At 46.4% G+C, this 21,060-nt stretch overlaps 1 protein-coding gene across 2 annotated transcripts in view; it reads left to right on the plus strand.

Moving 5' to 3' along the window:
* znf385c (zinc finger protein 385C) overlaps positions 1-21,060 on the plus strand; it is a 121,336-nt gene that overhangs the window by 45,976 nt on the left and 54,300 nt on the right. For both annotated transcript variants that reach the window (XM_035616580.2, XM_035616579.2), the window contains one exon: positions 3,638-3,967. In XM_035616580.2, the coding sequence (XP_035472473.2) occupies positions 3,721-3,967 (247 nt within the window). In that variant the 5' untranslated portion in view covers positions 3,638-3,720. The remainder of the gene's footprint in view (positions 1-3,637; positions 3,968-21,060) is intronic.

The following is a 21,060-nucleotide window of genomic DNA, read 5'->3' on the forward strand; positions in this document are numbered from 1 at the left end:
GGACTCCTGCCATGCTTGTTGGCTTATTTACAATTTAATTTTTATTTATTATTGTTGATTGTGTCTGTTTATGTATCCTGGGTACAGAGGATATATTTAGTCAGGTCAAAATGTCTATTTGTTCACGTTTGCTGAATTCCGTGTGTGTGTGTGTGTGTGTGTGTGTGTGTGTGTGTGTGTGTGTGTGTGTGTGTGTGTGTGTGTGTGTGTGTGTGTGTGTGTGTGTGTGTGTGTGTGTGTGTGTGTGTGTGTGTGTGTGTGTGTGTGTGTGTGTGTGTGTGTGTGTGTGTGTGTGTGTGTGTGCGCGTGTGCGTGCGTGGACTGCACAGATGGGTTTTTCTAACAATCTGTATTATACATGGTCTTGTCACGAGCATGACAATCTCTGCGTCTCATTGGCCTCGCACTGGCCCGTGTCTCCTTCTTGCGTCAGCATGGTTTAGGAGCAGCGAACATACATCGCAGTGTTTGCGCTGGTCCGTCTCGAGGCCAGTTTTTCAGAACACACCGGGAGGAAGCGTCGCCCCCACATGCCAACAGTGGGGCCACAGTGGATGGGGGGGCGGGGGGGGGGGGCAGCTCTCTTCAAGGTGGGCTGGTGGTTGGGGCTGGTGTGAAAGTGCTGTAGTATTTCAGGATCGGTGAGCAAGCAGACACAAGAACATAAATAGAGTTTTTATTGCGGAGCCGCTGGGCTGTGTGAGCCCGGGTCCTCCAGCAAGATCATAGCAGCGATTGATGGTTCGGAGGGATGTGCCGAGGGAGGAGGGTTTGCAGTGTGTGCGTGTGTGTGAGACACAGCAGAAACAGTGGTCATGTCAAAGCTGGCAGAGCCTCCTCGCCCTCCCTCTCCTCCCCCGGGGGGTTACCCCCCTGACAATCTCCCGGCCCCGGTGTCATCCTGCAGATCTCTGAGTGCACACGCGGCAGGGGCTCTTGTCTCACACAGCTTCTAACCGGGGGCTGAAAGATTCTTGAAAGTCTCTGCAGGACATTCGATGCAAAGACACGCACACGGGTGAAAGCTCTGAAAACCGTTTGGTCCTGGTGAGCCTCTCACACAGCCACTGTCAGACAAGCAGCTTGTTCATTCACTCCGGACATCCAGGGTATTGGTATATATATATATATATATATATATATATATATATATATATATATATATATATATATATATATATATATATTATTTTTTAAAGCCCTCAGACATGATATCAATTTCTTTCTCCAGCCAGAGCGAGCATAAGATTATACAATTTGAATCTAAAAATAAAATATTCAAATAAACAATCAAAATAACAAAAACGTCCGCAGGTATTATTTATTAAAGGCGTTACACTCCAAATCTCGGCTAATCTGTTTCTTCATCACGGTTCGTCTGTTTTCTCATCGACTCTCAGCAGAACCTTGAAAACCAGCTGGAGGTCGACAGACGGAAAAAAAGAAAAGCAAATCTCAAATCTGAAACAGCCCAAACTGGACCCCACCACTCATAGTAAAAAAGATTGATCAAGATCATAAAGTTCTTTTAAAACCGGTTTTAAGGGAAAATCCAAATTGCACATTTGATGTTTGAAACGTCCACGTCTGTCTGACATGATTCAGTCAGACAACACTCAGTCACCATTATGGAAAAGTTCTCCTGAAGCTCTATGACAAACACTCACACATTCATGATCATGATGATGATGATGATGATGTAGCAGGTGGAAAAACCTTCCTCCTCCACATTCAACTTCATTTCCACACAATTGGACAAAATCAACTGTGAGCATTTTAAATCTAAATACTTCCTCAGTGAGAAGATTGTCACACTGGTCATGCTCAGGCCATCTCTGCGGGAGGCTGAGCCGCATCACACAATGTCAGGCCGCAGGTCAAGACCCTCGCATTTCATCTCCAAAAGAACAAAAACACGAGCGATGTTGCTTCACGCGAGGTTGTGACAGACGACACAGGGACGTGAAATATGCTGCGTTATGTTCAGCGGCTCTTCATTGAGAGGTTCTGCTTTTCCAAGCGTTGCTAATTCGGGGGTGCGTGGCCGAGTGGCTTGGCAGGCGCGGGAGGAGGTTGCGTGGTCGGAGGACCGCAGAGATTTTTTTTCCATTCGGTGCCAGGGAGCAGCAGCGTCGCGCAAAGCTTTTGAGAAAACATCTGATGGAGCCTCTTGAGTGCTCCCAGATTGGCAACATGAATAGCAGCTTTCATTGAGGCGACTTGCCCTAATGTGTTTTTTAAGTGTGTGTGTGTGTGTGTGTGTGTGTGTGTGTGTGTGTGTGTGTGTGTGTGTGTGTGTGTGTGTGTGTGTGTGTGTGTGTGTGTGTGTGTGTGTGTGTGTGTGTGTGTGTGTGTGTGTGTGTGTGTGTGTGTGTGTGTGTGTGTGTGTGGTTTCACTGTTTACGTAAATAACTGGAGGCGGACGCAATAAGCCGGCAGCAGAAATGCATAGCCGTGTGTATTTCGGGGGCCTTTTTTTTTTTGTCCAACGCTGATGTCTCAATCCTTCACGGAGCTACAGTACCACAGACGTACCTTTTCATTTATTTATAGAGACAGTAGCTGCGTATGAAACAAACAGCTCCTCTGTGAGACGGTGTCCCGGGGAAGGCTTCTTCTCCTCCTCCGACCGCGGAGCTCTGCTTGGAAAAACTGAGGTGTTCGAGCTGCAGCCTCTTCTGACAGAAATGTGTTTTGCTCGTCTGTCTGGTTTGATGTATCCTGACTGTTCTGCTTCCCCTGGTAGCTCCCCAAATATCCATCGGGTCAGGGCTTAGCCGAAGCTCTCATTCACCTATATTTAATGCATGTGCGGTTTCTTATTTGTGTCCATGGTTCGGCCGATCTGATTTGAACTTAACAACAGCAACCATCATCGGGGCTGTTTCACAAGCCGTAGACCCTCGCTTGTTTTCCAGTTTGCCCATCTGATCCGAGGCAGCACGGCTACTGCTGCAGCACTTTGGCTTGCACGGCTGCACAGACAACACGCAGGCACGGAGTCATCTCAAGTGTAACAGCTTGACAGAGGGGCCTCACAGGTCCTCAGAGAGCCGCACTGCAGCCCTCTGTCTCCCCCAAGTGGTGCGTCATCGCACCCCAGGACCACCGCCGCTCGGACTCCACCTCTGTACAGCGTGAACATGCACATGCAGCCGAGCCCAGCCTCATATCCTCACGTGTGTGTGTGTGTGTGTGTGTGTGTGTGTACGGTGAAGGTGGCACAGTGTTTGGAGGGGCCGATGACAAGGAGCTGACCCCAAGTCAGATTCCACGCACACTCCTCTACAAAGCTTTGGGAATCAGGGGTATTTCTGCCGGTGGGTCCCCTGTGGCTATCGGGTATTAACAGGGGGGTCTTTGTATGCTGGGTGAGTCTGGGCGGGCCAGGCTGGGGAAAACGATACCTCCATCGGTACACACGGCCTCACTCCTGTCTCGCGCCCTGCTGCCCATGCTAATGCGGCGATGCTTCGGAAAAGCGAGAGAGAGCATCTGACGTGTACTCTGGGAAAATCTGTTGTCCCAGCGTGGTGTTGGATGCCTTAGCTGTTAAATAAACCTATATCATAATAATATTTATCTGTCCTCTGTGGGCTGTGTCATGTATTCATCCTGCCCTCTTCTTCCATCACAGGTATTAAACGTCCGTTCAGCCCATCAGCTCTGCAGAGTGGCGAGCTGGAGCGGAGGGGGTTCGGCGCCGCGCTGGGAGTTCAGATGGACGTGCAACCAGGCTGTGAAGCCCAGGATGAGGGCGCAGTACCAGACGAGGGGTCACCAGGGGGCGCCCTGCCTTCTGCCCTCCACCGAGCCAAGAGGGAGAGGAAGCAGCGGAGCTACACGGTGTGTGAGGTCTGCAACATCCAGCTCAACTCGGCCGCACAGGCCCAAATTCACTACAGCGGCAAATCCCACCAGAAAAGACTCAAGCAGATCAGCAATGGCAAGACGCCAAGCAGCACAGGTAGACTGACCGTCCGTTTGTTTGTTGTTGCAAAATTTAGATGTGCAGTACGTGCAGAACAGTGGATGAAGTCCGCTGGATGTTGTACCACTGCATAGCACAATGGGACCGTGCAGATTAACAGAATCCCACACACTGCTCACAGCACACCAGTCACCAGCCTCCGTGAGCCAATCCGCCCTACTTGTATTCAATAGAAGTTAAACAAATTGGATTCTATTTGCTGAAATGTGTTCAGACAGAGCCTTGGGCTGAGGACACGCACGCACGCACGCACGCACACACAAACACGCACACGCCGTGAGTGCGGAACAAAGCTGAATGAAGTCAGAAAAGTGAGAAGCTAATTAAGTGCCGGTTGCATTTGACGGTTGTGCTCCTGGAAGTAATGCTGCGAGAGTGAGGTTTGACATTTTGTCATTCTAGTCACAGCCTCGATTAGGACTCACACTGCAGGCGGAATCATTCTCTCGGTTACGTTTGACTCGTTCACACTCCTCGTCGTACTCTCTGCTCGCTTTTCTTCAGCCTCGCCGAAAGGATGCACGCCGAACAAGACACTTACAAAGACACAAGAAAAGCACACGGACGCACAACGAGCTCACGCGCCTGTAAAAAACGAAATACACACACATATACAGTATATATATAAATGAATTAGCAGCGACATGCAACATGTCTGACTGAAGGAACCCATCACGTGGCCTTCTATGTGCCCCACTGTCGACAGCCAGCAGGGCCTTGTAGATCATTTGTTCGGATGCAGGTGTGTGCATGAAGGGGTGTGTCAATGTTTCCTGTATTTCTCAGCCAGCAAACATTTGAAACAGGCATTTTCTCACATCAGGATATTTCATTTTTACAAAAGATCAGTGGGAGATCTGTTGTCCAGCCCTGAAAAACGGGTATTTCTGACGCACCAGTGCACTGATGCTCAAAGAAGTAGCCTTGTTCGACACAGTTACATTAAGTGGCTTCTTTTTTGTTGCAGTACTCATTTCTGAATATGTCCTTTGTAGCATCTGAAGCATGTCTATTGAGAGAGAGCACAAAAATGTTCTATTAGATTAAAAGAAAAATGCCACAAAAATTCCCTTTTGCCTTTAAACCCCCGTTGCAGAGCTGCTGAAGCAGTTGCACGATGTTACAGACACAATGCGCAGTTTGTCCTGATGAAATGAAATGAGACGGCGGATCCTCCTGTGATGTCAGTCTGGGTTGTGGGGTGAAGCCGTTTCTTGAAATAACATGGAAACGTGGAAAGGATTGAAAAGAGCTTTGTTTTGTGTTAATTTTAGATTGGATGATATTGCGCGCGGCCGTGTTTTGGTCTGTTGTTATGACACTGAGTAGTGAAAAGCCAAGGATGATGGTTAATTAGTCTCTCCATGGAAGTCGGAGCGGGAGACGGGTGACATATCGCTGGAGTCAGACTTTCATCACAGCGAGTTATTCAATGTACTCACGATCACACATTTGTCCTCTTGGGATTATGTGAAGCTGATGTTTTGTTAATCTACTCTCATAAAGTTTTTTTTTTATCAGAACAAAGGTGCCTTATGTGAAAAATTGAGAAGGACTGAGCTGAAACTCACTGAGAGATGGCGAATGTCTGAAATCCTCCAGTTCACCTGCGGAAAAAATGTATTTTCATATACACAAAGTTTTGTCTAGAAAAAACTTTTTACAAACATATACAGTAAGTAAATGAACTTGTCAGCATCGTCTGTCCCGTGGTGCCTGTGATTCTTCATGTGATTAATGCAGCTTTTGTTTCTCTGGTTTTGTCTGAGCATGAATTATTAATTCAGCTCTGGAGTTCTCTTTAGTACCAGATTTGTTATGCAGCAGTTATGACAATTGATCAAATCACCATTTTGCCGGTGCTTCATCTGACAAGGGTAACGTAACGAAGACAACACACAGCCCTGTTGAAGCAGAAGTTTAATAATCACAGGGGGGAATACGTCATCGACACTGACTGTTTGTCAAAAGTGTAAACGCTGCATTTTTGCTGAGAGGATGTGAAAAAGAAGATTTGAGTACTTTTGTCCATGGGGTGCAGAAAAAACTTTAAGAATTAGTTCTGAAAAATGCCAGTGTTGACAGAGAGCCGTCACATTTATCTCCATCAGTCTGGACGAGGCCTGAGACCAGCACATAAGAATGTCACGTACGGAGTATGGCTTATAGCGTTTATATAGACAAAGTGCTGCTCCGACTTTTTGCTGAGAAGAAAAACATCTCTGTGCACATGTATCAGTCTCTGTGCCTTTGCCGTGTCCTTTTGAACGACAGAGGATCAGGGCAGGAGAACTGGGTTCTTTGAAACCAGACGTAAATACCATTAACCCCCGCAACAGGTTATTGTCCCCCCGAACAAGGAACATGGAAATTTCCGTCCATAGCCTTTGAAGACATGTTGTGTTGCTTGAATCACAGCGGTCAATCTGCAGAAGAGGCAGCCAGTGAAGTGGCGCTGACTGACGGGCGGTTCTGGCCTTTCGCAAATCGATGACTCAACCAATTACAGAAACTCAAACGCCTCATTTTTTTAATTTTTATTCCGCAAACAAGAGACTGCAAAACTACAGTTCAGTGGACTTGACAATATAAGTGAAATGTTGAATCTTTGAGAAATGTACAGGAATGTCAGGGCCCCCTAGTATTTGTGATGTCGGGCCTTTGCTTTTACTTGCAAACAAGTGGTGACTGTGGAGGAGAGTCCGTGACGGTCAGGCCTCCTTCACCTTCAGGTAGACCTCGCAAGGCTTTTGAGAAGCGAACGAGTCACTCTCCAAGAAAAGATGCGGACCAGATGGAGCAGCATGTCTCTGAAGAATGTCGAGCTCCTCCTCGGTCAGGGGGGAGTCAGCTCGGTGCAGGTGTCAAACTCCCGAGTCGTAAAAATACAAAAAACCTCCGGATTTTAATTCCACCATGTTCCCCTGGCTGTTGAATACTCTGCAGTGTCATTGTGTCGCGTGTCCGTGTTCTGACATGAACCTTTCTGTCCTTCTTTTCCTCCAGTCATCCTCTGTGAAACGCAGGTTTGTCTCAGCCCACCCTGAGCGCTTGACCTCGTCACCCCTCACGTGAGGTGGTTGAGAAGCTGCTGCGCGTCCTCTGAGACCACTCCAACAAACTCTTCTCTTGGAAGCAATACATCCCGATGTACTACTACAGTAGAGTAGTGTGTTCATTGGTTAAATTCTGTGTGCGATGACATTGCTTTTTCCCACCTCTAAAGGAATTCTAATGGAGGGATCTTTTGATGACATTCTTAACTGATCCAGTTCCTACAAAGCATTCGACAGTTCCATTTATTCTGCTCTTAATAACTTTTAGTATCGCAGATGACTTGTCGCTGAGAAAATCCCTCTTATCTCAGAATACAAATTGGAATCCTGACAATTTCACGGAGTTTGTGAAACCCTCTTTTCCTTGTACTGAGTGACCCCATGACCTGCTGGAAATTTGAGGCACAGACACACTTGTGTTTTTAAGTGTTTCTGAGTCAGCAAACTGGTTTTGGTTTTTGGCTTTTGGTCTCTTCTGGCACAGACTCACATACAGCTGACTGTCCCGTGCATGTCGGCAGTCAGCTTGCTGCCAGCTGTATGTTCAAGTGCAAACCGTTAACTGCAGACATGAGGTGTTGCTGCTTGATCCTGCAGCCGTTGTCACCACCAGCTCTTTGAGGCGGTTTCAGATGGAGCGGACCGTCTAATAAACCCTCTAATAAACCATCCATCAGCTCGCGCTGTGCGCACAGAGCAGGAGTTGTCTAAATTCCCTGCTTTGGCTCATTGCTGCGCCGCATATATATAGAGGTTTTGTGTTTGTGTGTGTGTTGGGCTGAACTGTTGTGGTGTGCAGATTCTCTCTGACATGCAGTCACAATCACACAGCCTTATCTCTGCTCACCTTCTGCTGACTCCCCCAGGCAGCCAGCCCTGCCGTGTCCTCAGCTTCACCGCAGCATCTCTGCTGTGTGTGTGTGCGTGCGCGCGGGTGTGTTTGTGTGTGTGTGTGTGTCTGTGTATGTGTATGTGTGCATCCTGCATGTCTGGTTCAGATATATTTTTAGAAATCTTAAACGCTGCAGAGTCTGTAACTTGTGCTGTGGAAACATAAATACGTGCTTCGGGTTCATCTTGTATGTACATCAGACCACATGTGTACAATAAGACATCTGGGTCTCGTATGGAATTTTTCTAGGTTTAAAGATCTGATGAAAAGAGAACCTTTTTTTTCTTCTCCTTTTTGTGTGTGTGTGTGTGTGTGTGTGTGTGTGTGTGTGTGTGTGTGTGTGTGTGTGTGTGTGTGTGTGTGTGTGTGTGTGTGTGTGTGTGTGTGTGTGTGTGTGTGTGTGTGTGTGTGTGTGTGTGTGTGTGTGTGTGTGTGTGTGTGTGTGTGTGTGTGTGTGTCCGTCCCAGCGAATCGTCTCCATGTCGACGTGCGTTGCCCTCCCTCTCTGCTTCACTGAGCTGACAGTCAGTCCAGGCTCTGTCTCTCTGTCTCTCTGTCTCTCCCTCTCTCTCTCTCTCTCTCTCTCTCTGTCTCTCCCTCTCTCTCTCTCTCTCTCTCTCTCTGTCTCTCCCTCTCTCTCTCTCTCTCTCTCTCCCCCCCCCCTTCCTCTTCTCTCTTTCCTTCTGGCGTAGAGGTCGGACATGTGGAGCAGTGAGTCCGCCGAAAAGATGAATTGTGTCAGTGATTAAGTTATTTCACTCTGTTAACTGTAGAATAATATGTGGAGGAGCTTCCTGACGGATCTGAGTAGTGACAATGTGAGTTTAGTTGCTGATTCACTTTTTTTTCATAATGTTTCACAAAAATTGAAATAAAGTGTTGCTGTGAATGCCAGCTAGGGCTGCAGCTAACAATTATTTTCATTTCTGATTATTTTGTCAATGTTTTTTCCACAAACCAAAGATTTACTGCCATAGAGGAGCAAAGAAACCAGAAAATATTCTCATTTGAGAAGCTGAAATATGAGAATTTTTGACTTTATTTTTTGATAAAAACGAAAAATAATTAATCGATTACCAAAATGGTTGGGGATTAATTTAGTAGTTGATTGCTCATTGCTCATTAATTGTTGCAGCTTTAATGCAGCTTACTTGTTTGTTATACAATCATTTCTTAAAATTAAGGTTGTTGGATATGTAGTAAAAGGCTTTTCATGAAGATAAGATAAAGTGCTTTAGAAAAAATATGACGTGTATATATATATATATATATATATATATATATATATATATATATAGTTTTTCGGTTGTGATAGTTCTTTTTCAACTGCTAATGTTGGCTATATTTCTTCCTGTCCAAAAAGAAAAACAAGGGCAATGCTTGCAATCGTTCAATGCCACTGCAAAAATAAAACAAAAGAAAAAATTAACCAGAGAAAAACAACAACAACAACAACTGCTGGCGGGTGATTTTTGTGTTCAACAGCTGTTGATAAGTCATGGATTTCTTTGCAAAAATTTGCAAAACAGTGAGCCAGATTTTCCCCTTTAGCCTTTGTAAATGTGTTGCGTGAATATTTTCATTATAAGTATTGGCATGGTGACAAGAAGCACTCCTGTAGTTTCATGGTAGCTTCAAGTTGAAAACAGAAATGGAGTCCAGATGCTACAGTATTTCTTCTTCTACTGATCTCGTTATATTGGTCTCTCGTGGGGGGAAACATCTCCCGCATGATTTTGCCTTCACAGCGCTACCAATGTCTGCACATTACATGTGTGACGCGAGGCTATCGTGCACACACACACAATCTATCGTCGCGGAGTAATCGCTTCCAGTTTTACGCCGTCCTCAGTTCTGAGGCTGGGAGACTCTCAGACATCCTCTGACCCACCGACGGGCATCACAGAGCCAATTATACAGCCCTAATCCTGTATAATTGGCATTGTTATTAATTTTGGCCAAGGTCACAGCAAGCCAGACACGCCAAAAGAGATGAGAGACGAATAAATAGCCGCACCCCTGACAGAAATGCCCCGCGCACATGCACATTATCTCCGTCTCACACACACACACACACACGCACGCACACACACACATGGCTGAATGGTGCGGCGCTATAAATCTTTTTAGAGCAGACGATGAAATGTTGATGGAAGGGTGCGGACAGAAGGGTGAGACGAGGCATCGGAGTAGTGGACAGCAGCCCGGTCTGCTGTGACCCAGCAGTTTGCCTTTGTGTGGTTGTTTGTATTTTCTTTTAGCTCTGTGCGGAGCCATAAGTGTGTCATGAAAGTGAGAGGAGGAGGAGGAGAGAGAATTTCCCTTCTTTCTTGTTTTTTTCACACTGTCCTCCATATCAAATTTCCCTTTGATTTTCGCATATTTAATTTTTTTTTATTGGCCGTGTGTGTTTGTGTATGTTTGCATAACGTGAGCCTCCTCTTCATAGTTAGTCCCTTCACCATGGTCCCTGTCTGATTCTATCTCCCCGGCTCTGTTTTAATAAAGCGTGAGGAATTGGATTAAAGGCAAGGATTTTCTGCATGAATGCATTTGCGCATCTGCGTTTTATTTTTGTGTTGCCTTGCCATTCCCCCCGCCCCCCCCCCCCCCCAGCGGAGTGAAATGATTTCTCCCTCTCCACGCCGTTGGACATACATGTGCATACATCGTTGGTGCGTGGTGATGTCAGTGTCTCTTCTGATCCTTCTAAATTCTTGAGCGTTGCCTCCCTCTGGTTGGTCTTTTTGATGTTTTCATCTGTTCATCGGTTGCTATGAAAGACTGTGAAGTGACGCTGCTGGTTGATGGCTGTGTCTGATTCTACCTGGATGCTTCCACATGATGTCATATCATAGTGTGGCCACATTTTTAGTATAAATAAATCTCTAAATGAATTAAAAACATTTCAAATACTCATTACTCAGAAGCCGGTTGGGGTAAATGGGGTATTTCAAAGACCCATTTACATTAACGTGGAAAAAAAATAGAAATATGACTCCATTCACGTTTGGCCTCCTATAATTCAAAGCGTCTTTACCACTGTGACCAAACAATAGTACCACCTGGAACCACTAGGGGCACCAAAGTTTTATGTTGCCTCTTTAAATATCTTACGTAATTGAATTTTAGTAACTAGAACTTTTTTTCCCTGGGCTGTCTCTTCCTGCTGTGGGCAGGTGTGTATATCCCCTGAAATGTGCTGTGGAGTCCTGCACTTTGTTCCCACCCCTCCACCTCTGATCCCGCACCCTGCTCTCCGCTCTGCCCCAGGGAGCCCCTGCTCTCTGACGGCGGTTCAAACTCTGGGAAAAGGGTCGGCAGCCATACCGGGTTGACACGCCGGGCCCAGTGGAGCGAGAAACATGGGGAGCGACGGCTATAAGGCCACGGGGAGCGCGGGGGGGGGGGCACATCTCTCTGAAATCATCCGATGTCTGTGTTTACCCACGGCTCTGACAGGCTCTGTCTGTAGAGAAGGCCAAGCAGATCTCACTATCAGCCCCTTATCTGGCCTGTCTCACACACAAACCCCGCAGAGCCACAGCTGCCAAATGAATTGAACTGTTTGCCAGTTTTTTAAATGTCATTAAATATCAGTCAATTTCAACAGTATTTTTTGGTAATTGGGTCGCGGAGCACGGTCGACCCTTCTCTCTTTCTCACTCACATTTTGCCCCTGATCCCATATCAGTGTGTTCCTTTTGTTAGCTCGTCCAACACACATACTGATCAGTGGATTTATTATACATTTCCATATAGAAAACAACCAAGGTCATTTGTGTGACCTGTTTTTTTTTGCAGTTTTGCTCTCTTCCCCCAGTGGCATGTTGCAGACAGGCCCGGAAAAAGGCTTTCATTCAGGGAAGAGTCTCTCTAACCGCCCACCCCACTATCCATCCACCCCCACCCCAGTCTAACCTCCACCTTGGCCATCTTCAGAGCCCAATCATTACAGTCCTTTAAAAGGGCAAAATTACAGCAGAGTGACATATTACCAGCTCGGTCCAGGGACAGGATGGAGGTTAGAGAGGGAATAGGTATAGGGGGGAATAAAGGGGGAGATAAATCAGATGAGGTACAGGAACAAGGAAGATGGAGGCACTAAGAGGGGAAGGATCACATCAGCAAGACTGAGGCAGAGGCAAGGGGCAAAGATTAGGAAGGAGATTGAGACGCCGACTTGAATAGAGAGAGAGAGAGAGAGTGGGTGTGAGAGGAGAGCAAGAAGCAGACGCAGACAAACACTGTCATTTACCGAGCGCGGATGGCCTGTCTGCTAATGGACACACGTAATATATGGCCCCTGAAAGTTTGCTCTGCCTCGCAGCTCCCAAAGTTCACACATACCTCTCATCCTTCACATCCACTGCCTCGCCAACGGAAGCAAAGCACTAACCGTGTCTGCCGAGGGTCACTGAGTTTTGTTGTCAGGATGGTAGAGCATCATGGTTTTTTTTTTGGGGGGGGGGGGGGGGGGGGGGGGGGTTTGATCTAATTCCCTGTATCACATTGAATGAGTGTACTCGGCAGAACAGTAGTGTGACAGTGTCGGAGCGTTTGCTAGCGCGAGACGTGGCGGGGACCTCCCGAGACCCCTCGCCGCGTGTCGTACACGGAAACTGAAGCAGACAGGCTTTAGTAAACAGATGTAAACTCGGAGGAAATGGACGAGAGTGGGAGTGGGAGGGAGGAGGGCATGTACGACGCACCGACGAGCACAGAAATAGACATCTCGCTGGCGTAGAGACGACAGCAGCTTTTCACCTAACAGAGGCACGGCCACATGCACATTACCTTCTTACAGTCCTCCGCTTTTATTTCACACTGAGAAACAACGAACATTGTTCACGTCCGTGTTCGTACCCAGCTCCAACTAAATCACACGATTCGCTTCATGTTAACACCAAACGGAAATCACCTCTCTATCCATTTCTTCTTAGTCTGAGAGATTTTAATGTCATTTTATAGTGATATATAGTGACTTGGTGTCTGTAAGTAAAGGAACTGCATACCACCTTCCAAACAAAAACTGCAAATGCTGTACATAAGGCAAAGAATTCAAAAAGCAGAATGAAGAAGATTATTCAAAATGAAAAAAGTTTCTTTTAGTTTAATTTACAGCTTCCAAATGATTAATTAACTCATCTCAGACGTTCTACCATCCGCACAATATGTGACCTCTATTTTTCCTCAATGCTCAATTTGAATAATACAATAAGATAAAAACACACAAAAATATTGAATTACTAAATAAAAAAATAAAAATTCAGTCTGCATATAAAGCGCAGTAATAAGTTGTCCTCAATTTAAAATAGGGGGGAAACAATGAGTCTGGGTGAGAATTTTTAAAGGGTTAATAACATTAGAAACTTTTGTGAAATTGGTGGATAATGATGATGACGCTTTGTATCGGTACACGGGGTGCGATGTTTCTCAGGGAACCTGGAACTTGAACTCGTTTGTGATGTGCCAGCAGTCGTTGCCAACCGACTTGTGATCTAACCTTCTGTAGCGTACTGTAGGTATGTGCCACTTCTTAGAGGTTTTATGCAAATACGCTCAGTTCCCTGGTGAGCATGGCCGAGAGGTACAAGTAGAGTTCCTCCTGAGTCTCTCTCTCTCACACACACAAACACACAGAATACACACACACACAAACACACAGAATACACACAAACACACAGAATACACACACACAAACACACACACACAGAATACACACACACACACACACACACACACAGAATACACACACACACACACAGAATACACACACACACACACACAAACACACACACACACAATGCCATTTAGAGAGCGCACGGGGCAACTAATGGATGATTTTCATTGTTATTCATGTATTAATTTATTCGCTCATGGCAGACGTGAAACAGGGCTGTAATATGCAGATGTGGGTTTGTTTCTCGATGGGAATTTTCCGGTCCACTGCCTCTAGCTGCCACTAATAATAAAGACAGGCAAGAGAGGTGGAGGAAGGAAACGGGAGGGGGGGGAGGGGGGGCGCAGAGAGAGAGAGAGAGAAAGAGTGGGAGTTTGAGAGGGAAGGTCGGAGTTGTCAAGATGCCTCCAGTCATACGCCAGCTCTCAAACAAATCCCCCACTTTCTCTCCTCTCCACACACACACACACACACACGCTGAACACACACTGAACACACACAGGCAGTGACCAGGTGTGTTCTGGCTGTGAATGATCTTGTCCTTGACACAAAGGTGAGCGTGTACAGTTGTCCCCTCTCTAGTGTTGACAAGACACCCGAGTAGCCGCAGGCTGTTGTTCCTCTTCTGTCTGTGGATCAGCAGCAGCAGACGCTGATTTGAAACTACGGTTAATGTGGCAACAAATGAAAACACAGAGAGGAAATAACTTTTTGAAACTGCCGCCCACGGGACAATTAGAAATCAATCAGCCAATCAAGCACTCAGACTTGATTTGTATGGCCCTTAGAGCCGTTGTGACAAGTTGAAGAGAAACAGAAGAACATAATACATGATAAATTATTGACATAACTGTATGACGTGTGAAAACAAAGACACAAAGCACATGGAAGGCACAAAAGTACAAATGACAAGTAGAACAATATACAGACAAAGGTGTATCATAATATAATGATAAAAGCTGGACTGGTTGAGATATTTTTTTTTAAACGATAACGGGAGAATATTCAAATATATACAAATCTATAGAGTAAATTTTAGCAGCATAAACGTATGAAATAAAGTAAGTAATGTATGTAAATCATTCACGAAAAGACAGCTGCTCTCAGCTCCTCAGGCAGATCAGGACATGAAAGCTTCTGCACATTGGCACGAGTCTGTGAGTTTGTTCCAGGCGACCTAAGGGGACGTATACTGGTTCATATACGCCGTGTGCGAATGTGAGAGACATTGCAATATATGCTGCTGCAGGAGCACAAAGTGATTCAAAGAAACAAGTGAAAGAAATCTTAAAAAATCAATACAGAAACTGAGAGGCAAAATGTTAAAAGACCTGGTGCAGCACTCGGGTCGCAGAGTCCGGATTAATAAATGAAAGCAGATACAGGAGCAGAGCAGGTCAGTAGTCAAGACGGCTCGATATTGAAGTATTGGTTTGTCTCTTGTCACTCATAGTTGCACTTTGCTAGTCAAAACTTTTAGGCAGATTTGGAGACGAGATCATATCTGAGTCAAAAACTTCATTTCGAGCTTCCAGCATTTATTCCTCAGCTCTAAAAACAAATATCTGTGATGCAGCCGTTAAAAAGGGGAATACATTTTCATGTGCTGCCTAACTGTACTGTTGGCTGCAAGTACAGAGCGGTCTCGGTTAGATAATAAGCAGTTGAGCAAAGCCATTCTGTCACTGCCCAAGACGTAAATAGCCAACGACTGCATGAGACACCCTGTAGGCAAATGGCTGCGAGACATGTTGTTTACTGAGTGTGTCGTTGTTGTTGTTGTGCCAGCGGGGTTGGTTCCTGCAGGTCAGAGGTGTGAAACACTGCCACGCCGGAGGAGTAATGATGTCAAGGACGCGATGCTAAACAGGCAGCAGAGGATTCACTCTTATTTTCCGTCCGCCTCTGGATTCGTGAGGGATTTTTAACCCCCTGGAGTCCGTGTGATAGAGTGGTGAAGTGGCAGCTAGAGGAGACGAGGGGGGGGGCGACCCCTGCGAGAGTTCACATGGAGATGGATGAAAGTCGAAGCCAATCAACTCGGCAAAACATAACTCGGATGTTGAGCTACTTAGAATTAAAGAGGAAGGGAAGAAGTGACTTCTAGGAGGAGGAGAGGCAGGTGAGAAGAAACCCGGGATGCATATAGGCCGCTGCTCGTCGGCTGCGACCAAATAAATTCAGATATAACCATAACAATCCTGATCGCGCTGATTCTCTGCCGTGTCACCGTGACCCTAACCATCATCCTTACCTCTACAAGCTCATCAACCAATGCGTTGGTAAAGCAAATAAAGCCCCACGATGCTCTGAGGCGAAAAAGTATTTGTGGCGTGCCTCCTGTCACCGGCAGAGGCGTATTTTACGAAAGCGGACGATGTGGTCGTTTTTACCTTATACAAAATAGTTTCGCATGGAAGTTGGAGGATGTGTTGGTTCTTTGGCGATCAGTTGTGAATACAGAAGCGTGATAAAAGGCTTTTATCCTCGTGCTATTAATATATGTCCAAAGAACAAGTGGTGAAACCAATATTAAGATCCAAAATAGCAAAGAAACAGCGCAAGAAAATTGGCATATAACAAGTAAAAATATCTTGCATTCCAAAAGCTATGTTACTCACCAAAACACATCGAGTGAATCCTTGACACTTCAGCTGTGCTGAATGAATTCACTTCCTCAACAAAACATTTGCAAACCTCATTTTATCCATATTTCGCAGCTACTACTCTTTTTCCTCACTGTCATTGTTGGGCAGCTACTTCTCTTTGTGCATGACCGATGCCAAGTGTCAACTGTGTCATTCCTTGTTCACTTTTTTTTGCAAACGCATTCCCTTTAATAATATTGCTCAGTATTAGTTATTAAAAACTCTGCAGTACCTCTGAGTTAAAGTACATAGGTATTTACGGTCTTTCAAAATACTCAATGCAGTAGGATGACCCCTGTAGAGTTATATTATCATCTATTATATTACAGGATGGTTAATACTGGTGCATAAGCACATTTCCATTTAAAATGTGATGGAATGAAGTATAACAGTGTCAGAAATTAGTAAACCGGGAGTGCCCTTAAAATTGTGCGTCAGTAGTCTTCCACCACTGTTATGAACACAAACCTCACAGCGTCCGTCATGCATGCTGACGTCTTGTTCCCCTCACATTTGAAGACACACACACACACACACACACACGCACACTCGCACACGCATGTCTATCTGGAGCCGAAGCCCACAGGCATGCACCCAGTCCAGAGTCCAAGCCGTGTCAAATCAGCAGAGTCTTCACCAGAGGCCAAATCTGTGGCGTATAATTAGCTTTTAATCAGCACCCTCATTCAGGCGCACAGTGAAGATTAGCCCAGCTTGGGCTCTGCTTAAAATAAGCATTCATAAATGCGTGTGAAAGCCTCCGACCCATCGCATCCAATCAGACACACAATATCAAGCGTGCCCTCCCTGCCGTCCCTCTCCCTTCTCGCTTTCACCGCTTATGCCTGCAAAGCCGCTCTTTATTTTCCCTTCTCTCATCCCGTCTCTTCTATGAATTCGTGAACATTTTCCAGGGACGACGGTCTACGCATCCTCCTTTTTAAAAGGAATTGAAAAGGAACAGAAACCCCCCGCTGTTATGATCCAGTGCATTGTTTGCCACGTGTGCAGCGACACACACACACACACACACACTTGCACACGCGCCCGTACTGTACATACCACAACCGCCAGCCTGACCCTCGTGACGCCTCCTGCGCTGGATGCTCTATTTGTTTTAATCCAACGTGTAGAATTTAAAGTGAGAGAGTCTGTATTAAACAAGCTGCTGGGGTTCGAGAGTGTAACATTTGAGATGAGCTCATCTCGTCTAATCCCTGCCGCTCTCTGTGGTGAGCCGCCGCATTTATGACAGTAATGAAGTGCAGTGAGATGAAAGCGTTTTTAATAGGATTTAGTTAAACTGGGACACAAACCAGAAAGTCAGCAGGAGGGGAGGAAAAGGAAGCTTCTCCATCATCGCAGCACAACCTCATTGTTATTTCTGCTCTCATGCATGACTGGCCTGCATGATGGGATTGCAAAATGAATATGTGTGTCACCTCTCATGTCCATTGGTTATGAGCAACGCCAGTCACAATCCTCCCGTTTGTATTGCTTCTGCGTCTTCTTCTTCTTCTTCTTTCCAATCGACGCCGTCATTTTCCTCCTCCCTCTCGTGTCTCATCCCCTGGTGGTTCACGGTGAACGAGGAGCGACTGCAGTGCGTGTTACAGGTTGACTTGACACAAGAAGAGAGCGTTACGCGTTTTTAAGTGACAGGTTTTTCGTGGCTCACTGTTTTATCGGGATCAGACAAATATTTTTCAGACTCAGCTCCACGCACGTGTGTGAGATCTGAGAGATGATATGGTGTGTGAAGAGTGTGTGTGCATGTGTGTGTGTCTACTATCTATCCTACATCGAGGTATTATGTTGTGTGCAGAAGAAGGGATCCTTTGCTGGAAGTTGAGACATAAAGCTAAGCAGCTCCAGGCACTGTCTTTCTTCTGTGATCTGGAAGAAAGCACACACACACACACACACACACACACACACACACACACACACACACACACACACACACACACACAAACACACACAGGGAGAGAGAGCGCACATCACAGCTTCATCAAAGCACCAAGAGAAAAATCTTGCATAACTTGGCCACAAAACATATGTTCCGAACTGGAGACCGTAAGAAATGACACTGAAGAATCTTTTGCTTTCTTGTCCAGTTGTTGCCAGTTTGATTTTGCTTGTTCTTGTTTTTTGTTTTTCCAAAAACCTGAAAACTGAAAATGGACGATTGATGTTTTGCACAATTTGGGCAGAATACCTAGATGTTGTAGAGCTCTTCTTGTGTCTCACATGTTGGCCATTGTGTTGTTTAATGTGTTCGTCCTCCTGAGCGTCCAGACTGAAAACAATCCGTGTCGGTGGATGGCAGTGGTTATGCGTGGGGGTGTGTGGACTCCGGGTCTGTTCCCAGCTTTACATAAACACCACGCTGTACGCCCTCCGACACCGCAGACAAAACAAAAAGGGACGTGTTGATACTGGGAAGCAAATCACCGTGAACCGCTGTCGCACTGAGACGCTTAGCCTACGAGAGCCAGTGTGTGTGTGTGTGTGACCAGCGCGGCGTCCAGCTCGCTCCTGCCAGCCAGCGATCCTGCTGCTGCTGCTGGGATGAGTTTGGCTCATGACCTCCTCGGGGCCGCGCTGCAATATTGGCCCCCCCGCTTATTGTTCTGTCAACAGCATCTGTTGGGCCCGATAACAGGATTAGACCAGCCCCCTATAGGCCGGCTGGAGCTAGCGCGGATTAGCCGGCACGACCTATCTTTTCATACGTGTGTGTGTGTGTGTGTGTGTGTGTGTGTGTGTGTGTGTGTGTGTGTGTGTGTGTGTGTGTGTGTGTGTGTGTGTGTGTGTGTGTGTGTGTGTGTGTGTGTGTGTGTGTGTGTGTGTGTGTGTGTGTGTGTGTGTGTGTGTGTGTGTCATAGTCGGTCCGTTTCTGTCCGGTCATACAACCTACACCGTTGCAGAAGAGGTCTGATTCCAGCTCATCATCCTTTCTCATCCTATCCAGCTGATTTCTGTCAAGACTCATTTTAATCTTTCTGAACAGATATCTTCTCTTTTTTCTTCTATCAACACTGTATGTCACAGATGTCTCATAGCACATACACCTCATGTAATGGGTTCACTGCAAGAAAGGACATTTTGTATTGAGAGGTGGCTCTGAGGTGCAAAGTAAACTGAGTTTATTTTTCCGTCCCATGAACTGAAGGTCATGTCAAGGTCCAGTGGTGTGTTGCTGGTGAATATTGCATTTGTCCTCTCATCCTCATTACACGCCATCCCGGTTTTCCGGGTGATAAAAAAGTTTCACGAGGTGCAGGAATACGGATAAAGTTTTAGAAGGATTATAATCTCCAAAAAGATTAGCTACAATACTAAAACCATTATCTTGTTTGCGGCGTTTGGTTCCAGAGTAATTTATCAGAAAATCCGTACAACAGATCTTTAGGTCTGGGAGACAAACACACACACACACACACACACACACACACACACACAGACACACACACACACACACACACACACACACACACACACAGGTCGATTAATGGCCTTGGCACCTGATAGCGACGTGAGAGGCCCACAGGAAAGGCTCGATCGCCGAATGCACAGTGGGGATCTCACAGGCGTGCGGCAACAACGTCCCCAGCCCCTCCCTTCCTTCCTTCCTTCCTTCCTTCGTTCCTTCCTTCCTTCCTTTTCCCCCCAGGAATACACAAATCCCCATGCCCTCTTCCCCATGTTTTTCCCCACTGAGAATATACCTGCCTAAGTGGTCGTGCTCCTGTGACATTCCTGCCCGAGCCGGTCTGTTTGGTTCCACTTGACCCAGGAATTTGGCAGTTTTTTGAATTAAAAGTGGAAGAGTGGAAGAGAGGTTCTCTGCGGCATGTGAGACCTGGCTTACTGTGTGTGTGTGTTTTTCCCCATGTGTGTGTGTATTGTGTCAAACAACCAGGTCAGACTTTGGGGAAAAAGAAGAAAAAAACCCGTAGAGCTGCCCTCGGTGGCTCAGAACAGAGGAGTGACTGTGAAAGAGGGTCTAAGGGAAAGAGTAAATAAACTAGTTGTCAGTCACGTACCGCTCCCCATCCTCCCTTCGCCGCTCTGTCGCTCTCATCTCCATCCCGCTCTCCTTCCACCGCTCTAATCAGGGGAAAGGACTTCCAGCTGCTTAAAAGATGAAGCTGTTGTGTACGGCTTCGTGTCACGACCATCTCTCCCTGACATGCACGTCGCCGTGAAAATGATTTGTGACATATCACGGAGATGCGGCTTTTCCCCATTTCCATCCCGAACCTGTCAAGAGTTGAATTTTTAAAATGGCTGGCCGACGCCACGCTGCGGCGTGGTGATTGCTGGCGTGTCACCGCGACTCGCTCGCGTCGGGCTGCGACCATTTACCTCCGAGGCAGTCGGATTAATCAGACTCTTTTCAGAAGGGGCCACTGGTCACCGTGCCTTTCGTCTCACGCTTTCTCACAGAAGCGAAGCCGCGGAGGGACGGACTGTGAGAGCCGCTGGAGTGATGCAGTTTTGGATCTCTCCGGTCGCCCCCGGTGCCGACCAGTCGCTCTTCACATCGAGCACATTCTCAGAACGCAATGCGTCCTCGATACACAGCAACAGGGTCTTCCGACTTCTCGGTTAACTTGCGGTGACTCTGTGGGAAATTGTGAGGGTGCCGCCTTTGGCCAGATGACTTTCTCTGCACAGGGGAATCAATATGTGGATCGCTCCACCCGGGGAACTCAGAATGGTTCATGACTGAAAGCGCTGATGGCTTATCACCAAGTGGTCAATATGAAGACAAGAGGAGGGAA

Source organism: Scophthalmus maximus, chromosome 17 (assembly GCF_022379125.1).
Source record: "Scophthalmus maximus strain ysfricsl-2021 chromosome 17, ASM2237912v1, whole genome shotgun sequence".
NCBI lineage: Eukaryota > Metazoa > Chordata > Actinopteri > Pleuronectiformes > Scophthalmidae > Scophthalmus > Scophthalmus maximus.